At 48.3% G+C, this 9,393-nt stretch overlaps 1 protein-coding gene across 3 annotated transcripts in view; it reads right to left on the bottom strand.

Moving 5' to 3' along the window:
• Positions 1–771: 771 nt before the first annotated feature.
• KCNIP3 (potassium voltage-gated channel interacting protein 3) overlaps positions 772–9,393 on the bottom strand; it is a 592,826-nt gene continuing 584,204 nt past the window's right edge. For all 3 annotated transcript variants that reach the window (XM_085634140.1, XM_085634141.1, XM_085634142.1), the window contains one exon: positions 772–2,880. In XM_085634140.1, coding sequence (XP_085490266.1) covers positions 2,833–2,880 — 48 coding nt within the window. In that variant the 3' untranslated portion in view covers positions 772–2,832. The remainder of the gene's footprint in view (positions 2,881–9,393) is intronic.

Genomic DNA, 9,393 nt, shown 5'->3' with positions numbered 1-9,393 from the left:
TCCACTTGAAGGAAACCTATTGTAGTTACTTGTATAAAGGTACCAAAAGCACTTACGGCGGGGCAAACAAAAACATCATCAGACAGATAAGCCATCCCGAGGGGTTCTCTGTGGTAAACCTTCATTCCATTTTTACCATTTATGCAAGTTCCTCAACTGTTGCCTGGTGAAAAGATTCATGCGATTGGGTGCAACACTGGCTTTGTCTTCTTTCTCCCCTTCTTAGCGGTTGAGATTATTTCAGATCACAATTCAGAGGTCTGTACGTGTGCACAACAATGTATTTGAAACTTGGTATCATAGGGTCATACGTTCTGCTTTGCATTTTTTCTTGTTAGAAATACCACTGTCGATTCACCATAATGATTACAGCAAGGTGGGGGGACATATGTACTGAACACCATTTGAAAGCATCCACTACCTTCGACGTTCACCCTCACAATGTAGGAACATATTCTATGCCTCTTCTATAGGACACAATACCCTCCTCAAAGTCTGGACAGCTGATGCAGCCCAGTATGAAGAGTGATGGATGAAAAATTATCCATTTTTTTTGCTACATATGTTTGTAGGAATACTTGCAAAATAAAGCCAAAACATGTCTGGCATGTAACAGTAGATTGAAGGCCTCTGTAATGAATCTATAATCTGTAAGTGTGCTCCTCTGACGTGCATCTTCTCTTCTCCTTTAGTGTGCCCCAGTCCCCATCATCCAGTTTCCCAATCATGGGTTTCCCCACCTTGCCACCAATTACACCACAGAGAAGAGTCTACTTTATCAAGCTTATTTTATTAAAATATACAGTGGCTGACTATCAAGTATTGAGAGATCTGAGATCCAAGGACAGTCCAGTGCGAGAGGTGCTGTGAGTGGTGAGGGGAGGAAGGGATTTGAAGAGCGCTGGTTGCACTCAGTGTGACAGGGGCAGAATTCTCCTTGTGTAAACATGCGGCCATTCCATATAAATACACGTCAAGAGGTAACAAGTGCAAACTCACAGCATCCAGAGACGCCTTTGTGGTCTCAGTGCGACCTAGGGTGAGAGCGCCAGACTCCACGGCTTGTCAGAACTAGGAAGGTAGGGCAGTGTGTTTGTCAATGCAGTGAGACAATGTCAGAGAGATGGTCTGGCCAGAGACTGGGCAAGCCATATTCTCAGGACCACCAGGGTCCAATGATCATGTGATCCCTGTGCTGAGGGACTCTGTGTTCCAAAAAATAGGTAGAAGGTGACCAGTGTCCACAAACTACATGATGCCCATGCTCAGGGGCACCTGTGTAGAAAGAGGATGTGATCTTTACTGCCAAGGCCATCAAAATCAAGAGATGCTCTGATCTCCAATGCCAGGGTCATTTCTTTTCACAGACTACGTGATCCCTAGGAGTAGGGTCTTTATGGTGCAAAGAATATGTAAACCGTTAGGCTGAGGAGCCCAGTGTCCAAAGGGTATGTGGTCACAAATAATAGAGCAGCGGTTCCACAGATTAAGTGGTACTGATGGTAAAGGTCACGAGTTCCTACTACTATGTGATACAATGCCAAGGCAAACAAGGGTCTGAAGGATGAGGTGACCCTTGCGTTAAGGGCAGCTGAGTTCAAATGTCATGTAATCTCCATGCTGATGGGCACTGAGATCAAAGGCTACGCGATCCTCATGCGCAGGGCCAGCATGTTCAATGGGCTAACTCACCTCTTTCAAACTGAGTCACTGGGGCTTAGTGGCTTTCAAGCTGAGGCCTAGTACGGGCAGAAGGTTGTGCTTTTTTTAAGGGTCACAACACATTGTAGTGGGTTTAATTCTTCATCGGTTGTAAACAATTTCAAAGACAAACAATGACAGCTGGCGAGAGTCTTACGACCCAGAACCAGAGTGTTATGAGGGAGAGAGAGGTCGAGGGAAAGGAAGAGAAAGTGGTTGAGGGGGCAGGGAGAGAAAGGGGGAGTGAGTACAGAAGATTCAGGTAAATGATTGGGAGCAGTACAAACTGAAGGGCCTGTAGAAGTTGGAGTAGTTTAGAATGTGGGTGGGGTGTGGCGGAGGGTGGAAAAAGTCAGGGGAAAAATAAGGACTTTTTTTTTAAAAGAAGGGTGGCTAAGGGTCATAGTGGCAGCTGGAATGTGAAACAACAGGATAATATATAAAGCCAGTTTGGGTTAGAAATGGATGGAGATGGACATTTGGAAATTCATGGAAAGATTAGGATGAGCAGGCCTTCCACATTCTGCGTTACCATCTTCCACAAATCTGGCTGGGCCACTGTCAAAGGTATGCTGTAGAGATGTGTCATCAAAACCCTGAGCGAAGAGGAAGGAGGTTCCCACGTGCAGGCCTTCTTTGTTATTCAGCCATTTTGGACACACTGTTTGGAGGCCTGTGAGTAGAGGGACTATTAGAGAGGGAAGAATCAGTACTCTACTGCCCGCCTGGAAATATTTGTGCTTTAAAAGAGAGATGCAAGACCACAAGCGAGACCTCTTCTCAGTCTACTGTGATGGTTCTTCAAGTGCTGACCCTAAGCGTCTCCTCCCTTTTCCATTTCCTCACTGAGAACATTTACATTTTTTGATATAAAACAGTTTCTATCATAAAGATGTGCTTAAAGAGTAGGAGGCTGGGGTGCAGAAGGAAGGGAGTGGTGTTTCTGCCTTCCTTCCAACCTCCAAAGTGCAAAGGGGAGGTGGACATACAATGCCATCCTGACAGCAAGGTAAGTGTTCCAGGCAATCCTGTGAGAGGACGGTGGTTGAGGAGATCCTGAGTGCTGGGCTGGAAATCATCATCTTTCACTGTGCTGGAGACATAACCAAGACGATGGGGCTCCAGCCGTTCCTAGATCACGTTCTCAAACAGCTGCATAGAGCTCATGATGGTCTCATCCTGAAGGGGAACGAAGTACAGGTCAACTAAATGAGTTGATACAACCTAGAAACTTTACAGTACAAACTAAACATTGTAGGGTATTTAAAGACATGTAAGTTCATCTGCTCTACTCATTATTCTACTAGGTTTTACATTTTGAATCTGGACAGTTGTTTTGATTTGCACTTACCTGTTTGTCTAAAGGAGTTATATTTCAGTTCTGTCCTCTCTTGGTCTACATTTTGCAACTGTGCAAGCAGAGGTGGTATGCCTTTCTGGATGATGTGGCTCTGTTCTTCCTTTTACCTGCCATTTTCCCCTGACAATACTAGTGAGTAACAAAGAACACGTTGTGCCTTATCTGGTAGAGACAATATCTAGCTGCAGATTCCTTACCTTTGAATTTTTCCAGGCGTCAGACTGAATCTGGAAGATTTTTGATGAGCAGTACCCTTGCGCCGCAGTAGGTGATGTCCGTCGGCTCTGCATGGCGTCTTCCGCTCCGTAAGTGACATCCGTGTCACTTATATAGACACCACCTCTGCACGCTGACGTCAGTTAGTTTTCACGACTTTCCACGCCAGAAGTGCGGAGACATGAAGTGCACTGACACTGGTGTGTCCAAAAGGGCCCTTAAAATTTGTCCGCAGAGCAGGGAGGATGGGTGGGTCAGTAAGGAATCTGTGGCCAGATATTGTCTCTACCAGACAAGGCATTACAGAAGGTAAGTAACTTGTTCATCTGATAGAGACATCTAGTCACAGATTCCTTACCTTTAAATAGATACCCAAGCAATATCATCCCGGAAGTGAGTCTGCAGACAAATTTAGACTAAGAAGTCCTTCAGGACCAAACAGGCAAATTGCCCATCCCTGTGGACCTGACTGTCCAGGCAGTAATGCTTGGTAAATGTGTGCAGGGACGCCCACGTTGCTGCCTGAAGATATCCAGGACTGGAACTCCACAGGCTAACACAGTGATTTCAGCCTTATCTCTGGTGGAATGAGCTCTTAAGCCTTAAGGAGGCTGCTTCTTTGCCAGTGCATAGCAGATGTTGAAGCAGAGAATGACCCAATGAGAGATGGCCCACTTCTGCACCACCCGACCTTTCTTCACACCAACATACCTCATGATGAGTTGGTCATCCACCCAGAACTCACTTGTGCGCTAAAGATAGAATGACAATGCTCTTTTTGGGTCCAGACAGTGGAGTTGCTCCTCTACTTTAGAGGGATGTGGAGGAGCATAGAAAGTGGGCAAGGTGACACATTGGCTCACATGAAATGATGTTACTGCTGTTGGCAGGAATGAGGCCCTAGTGTGGAGCACCAGCTTGTCAGGAAAGTCTGATAGAAAGAGAGGCTTGGATGATAAAGCCTACAGCTCACTCACACTCCTGGCCAATGTAATGTTCACAAGAAATGCTGTTTTGATAGTGAGCAGGCTGAGGGGACAATTGTGTAAAGGCTAGAAGGGAGCACACATCGGAAATGTGAGAACCAAATCAAGGTCCAGCTGAAGCATAATGAAAGGGGAAGGTGGGAACATATGTAGAGGACCTTTTAGAAATCTATTTATAGTGGGAGATTTAAATAAGGAGGGTTGGCCAGGCAGGCGCAAGGAGGCAGACAGGGCAGAAAGATACCCTTTTAGAGGGCCCAAAGCAGAGCCCTGTTGGGCAATGGGCACAATAAAAAGCTAAATATCAGAAAAGGAGGCAGAAAGATCATTAATAGACTTTTCTGTACAATATGATACAAACTTTTTCCATCGTCCGGCGTATATCGTCTTGGTGGAGGAATACCTGGCTGCCAGAATAACATTACAGACTTCGGTAGGAAGGTCGAAAGCTATCAACTGCTACTGCTCAGTCTCCACACAGAAGGCGAAGAGTTGGTTGGTTTGGGTGGAGGACCTCCCCTGCTGCTGTGACAGAAGATCCTCCAGAAGGGGCAGGCTGATTGGTGAATCGATGCTCAAGTTCATAAGCTCAGATACCGGACTCTCCATGTCCAGTCCAGAGCTACAAGGATAACTTGGGCCCAGTTGTTTCTGATCTTCTTGAGAACTCTGGGCAGGAATGCTATGGGCAGAAAGGCATACAGGAGGACTGAGGTCCACTTGAGATGAAAAACATCTCCAAGCAAAAGCCGCCTTGGAAACTCCAGCATGCAAAACTGCTGACATTGCACGTTCTCAGCAAAGAACAAACCTAGGGTCTTCCCCCACTGCTGAAAGAGACCTTGTGTCTCCTGAAGATGGAGGCTCCATTTGTGATCTGCTAGGCATCGACAGCTGTGTTCATCTGCCATGGTGTTCAGGTAACCTGCCAGGTGTTGAACCATCAGGGTTGAACCCTGCTGTTCCAGAGATGTCCAGACAAAGGGTCCACAACCCCACACTGCCCTGTTTGCTGCAGTACCACATGGTGTTGGTGTTGTCCGTGAACACCTGCACTAGCCTTCACTTGATGAAGGTTAGAAAGGCTTTCAATGCCAGTCGGACCGCACAGAGCACCAGCATGTTGATGTGGACTCCGGAATTTGCTGGAGACCAGAGTCCTCTGATCTCCACCTCTCCCAAATGGCCACCCCATATCAGGAGTGATACATATGCCAGTACTGTGAGATCTGGATGGGAAAGAGAGAGGGATCTGCCGCTGACCAAATCGCAGTGTGTTAGGCACCACTGCAGCCCCTTTCCTCTGAAATCTGCACCATGCCAGAGAGATTTCCCTGATGCTGCATCCACTGGTCCCACTGCAGAGCCCACATATTCCATATGGCATGTGTCACTAGCAGGATGCATAAGGCCATGAGGCCCAGCAGCCTCAGCATCAGTCTCACTGAAACATTGATATCATAGCCTGAATATCTTGGACTTGCCACTCGGGAGGATAAGCTTGTAACTGCACGGTGTCCAAATTAGCTCCGATGAAAAGTAGCGTCTGAGAAGATGTCAGGTGTGACTTTGGCATGTTGATAGTGAACCCCAGTGAATGCAGGAGGTCTGCCTTAGTCTGGAGGTGCGAGACAACAGCCTGGGGGAGCCCACCTTCAGCAGCCAGTCATCGAAATAGGGAAAGACTGGTATCCCCGATCTGCACAGATGAATTGCAACCATCACCCTCACCATGTTTAACACTCGTGGTGCGCTGGTAAGGCCAAAAGGGAGCACTGAAAATGTTCATGGCCTACCGTAAATCACAAGCATCGCCAATGGGCAGGTAGAGCGGGGATGTGAAAATGGGTATCCTACAAGTCCAACACTACTATCCAGTCTCCTGGGTCTAGGGCAGACAAGACCTGAGCCAATGTGAGCATCTTAAATTTCTCCTTTTTAAGAATGTAGTTGAGGGCTCGGAGATCTAGGATAGGACGATGGCCCTTTTCCTTTTTTGGTACCAGAAAGTAGGGGGAATAGCAACCACAGCTGCCGTCTGGCGCTGGAACCTTCTCTATGGCTTCCTTGGCCAAGAGAGCCATGACTTCCTCATGGAGCAGGGACACATGATCCTCAGTCAGCTGGTAGTAAGATGGAGGCATGGAGGGAGAAGTAGTCTCAAAGGGGAGGGAGTAGCACCTTTGGACGATCTGCAGAACCCACCTTTCCGATGTTATGGAGTGCAAGTGGTGGAGGTGAGGGCGGTTCCTGCCACCAACTGGATGCCTATGATCTAGAAGGGAAAGATTACGAGGGTTTGGAGGCTGCAGCTGCCAGGCGGGGGATGGTGCGTATACCAGACCGCTTGCTACCAGACTCACGAAATCAATAAGAACTGCGCACTCGTCTACACAGAGGCAGAGAAGAATGTGTAGCTTGGTGCCTGGAATAGGGTTGGTGCAGTTGAAAACCCCTTACGTGATCATGAAAGGAGCGAAAGGCAGACTAGAGATAACGTGGGGCAGCCGAGATGCAAAAGTGCTTGGCCATAGCCTGCGAGTCCTTAAAGCGCTCCAGCGCCGAGTCTGCCTGGTCTCCAAAGAGATGGGTGCCATCAAAGGGCATGTTCATGTGGGCAGCCTGGGCATCCCCCGAACAGCTAGACGTTCTCAACCAGGCGAAGTGTCTGAGAGCCACCTTCGACGAAACGCTCTGCCCAGCGAGTTGGTCGTGGACAAGACACAGTGAATAGTGAAATTTGCTGCGTCTCTTCCATCTGTAACTGATGGGTAGAGAACAGCCCAGGCCTCCTCCGTGACTTGTGGCAGCACTTGCACAACCGTTTTCCACAGCTTGTGGGTATAACTGCTCAATAAGGATGTGGTGTTTACTGACTGCAATCAAGGCTGGCGGAAGAAAATGTTTTCTTTCCCAAGCTGTCAAGCCTCTTGGATTTCATGTCCAAGGGAGTAGCAGGGAATGTGACATGGGAAGTGGAGGCTTTGACCACCAACCTCTCTGGGGTAGGTTGTTGGGTGAGGAAATTTGGGTCCCCTGGAGCGTGGCGGTGGCGGGCAATTGTCCTATTCACAGGAGCCCCTGTCCTGGCTCTGGAGCAGGTCCCCAGAAGGATGTTGATGAGGGCTTTGTTTAACTGGAGTAGGGGTTCAGAGGAGGATACTCCTAGTTGCAGGACCTCTGTCAAGATGCTAGTCTTGACTGCCACAAGTGCAACTGATTGTCGAGGACATCAGCTGCCCTCCGCACCACCATTGCATATGCAGCTTCCTCCTTCGTAGCCACGGTAGGGGGGGGGGAAAGAAAGCATGGCAGTATCTGGAGACATGTCTAGTACGCCGGCATCACCCAGTCCCTCACACCAGTCCATATCCTGCTCATACTGGTATTTGAAGGAGTCCAGTGACCCCTCCCATTCCTCACTGTGGCCTAGCCCTTCAGAATAGGGCTCAGGTTCCAACCTAGGAAACAGGGGTCCTGTCGACGCCGGAATCAGTGTCAGTCAATGCAGCTCCATTTCGTCCGGGTACACAATGGGAAGGTCACAGTGGCATGACTGGTGCCGGTCTGCATCCGTGACGGAATCCATGGGGGCCCATCAGATCCAAAGCTGCCAGCGTGGAACCAGATGGGGCCCCCTCCGACCCCACGGGGCCCGAAGAATGGCCTAATAAAATTCTTTAATTTGAGAGGGGGTCACTCCGGCTTTCGTAAAACTGAAGAGTCGCGGAGTTGGCCCAGGCTCAGGTTCCATGGAACTAGGCCTTGAATGCCAATGTTTCTTTGTTGCATCGGATGACAAACGAGGATATGTTGAAGCACACTTTGAATTTTTGTGTTTCTTGTGCCTATTATCTGCGTGCCTGGATGATTTTGAGTGTGACAAAGAGGACTGCGAACTCTTGGAACAGTCCCAGGACCTTCCTCTTGAGTGGGTCCGTGGTTTCTGCAGAGTTGCATGCTGGGTCACTGCAGCTTCAGGGACGGCTCACTGAAAGCCTTTCACGCTGTGGCCCAGCAGTCAGAGCACGACTTGGAGTCGTGGTCGCACTCCAGACACCATAAACCAGGGGTCTTCAAACTGTGGGGCGCGACCCCCGGGGGGGCGTGGAGCGATGCAAAGGGGGTCGCGCATTCCCAAGCACACTTCTGCCGAGGCCCAAGGGATTCAGCCCCCCTCTTCCTCCATCCTGTGTCTCAGCCCGGGCTGCTGCAGTGCAACTCGAGCTGCTGGAGGCTCAGCTGGGCAGTGTCTGGAGTCTTATCTCCAGCATGCCCGTCCGAGTTTTTCACAGGTCTTTAAAGACCATTTGCATATTTGCATGCCTTTGTGAACCAGTTACAAAGGCTTAGTGTCCCCCCCCCCCCTTCCAGTGCCCCCTGGGTCCTCACTCTGCCTATTCCTTACATTTGTATCTTAGATTTACTGCTGTAGTGTGAGAATGCATTTAATAAAAAGGAATATAAAGTAGGGTTGCCAAAAGAAAAATGCGCGGCATGTGTTATTTAAAGAGCCTACAAAGCCTACCTTCTCTTGACACCAAATAGACTTATAAATAAAAAAGTATGTATTCATTCGTTATGTGACTTTTCTGTCTTTGTTCTCTTTAATTATCAGTCATGGATCATTGCGGCAGCCCTAGAACACAATTAAAAGTGCTTTCTATTTATATTTTCTGTTCAAAGTATGCACAGATACGTGCTTAAAATACTGTTTTAGGTGATTGCTTATTTTTGTACCAACTGGGCCATCAGAATAATCTGCTGGCTACCCTAACCATAGGACTGGAAGTTTGTTGCAGGATCAGCACATTATTTATTTCCTCCACCCTCGATCCCAGATTGATGCCATAATAGCAATAGTTTAACTTAGATCTTAAACCCTACGCTGCCTCCAATAACATGCTGAGTTACTTCAAGTGCCTGGGAATAAACCCTGCATTCAGACAACTCACTCATCATTCTCGCCCTTCTCTTTCACGCTTACCCTGCACTCACAGCATTCACAATGCACTCACACTGATTACCATGCACTCACACCATTCACCTGCTCACCCTGCACTCACAGTGATCACTTTGCACTCACAATACACTTGCGCTGTTCACCCTATACCTCACCCTGCAGTCACA

The sequence above is a fragment of the Triturus cristatus genome, chromosome 11 (genome assembly GCF_964204655.1).
Source record: "Triturus cristatus chromosome 11, aTriCri1.1, whole genome shotgun sequence".
Classification (NCBI taxonomy): domain Eukaryota; kingdom Metazoa; phylum Chordata; class Amphibia; order Caudata; family Salamandridae; genus Triturus; species Triturus cristatus.
The sequence above is the reverse complement of the archived record's forward strand: the minus strand, read 5'-3'. Positions and strand labels throughout refer to the sequence as shown.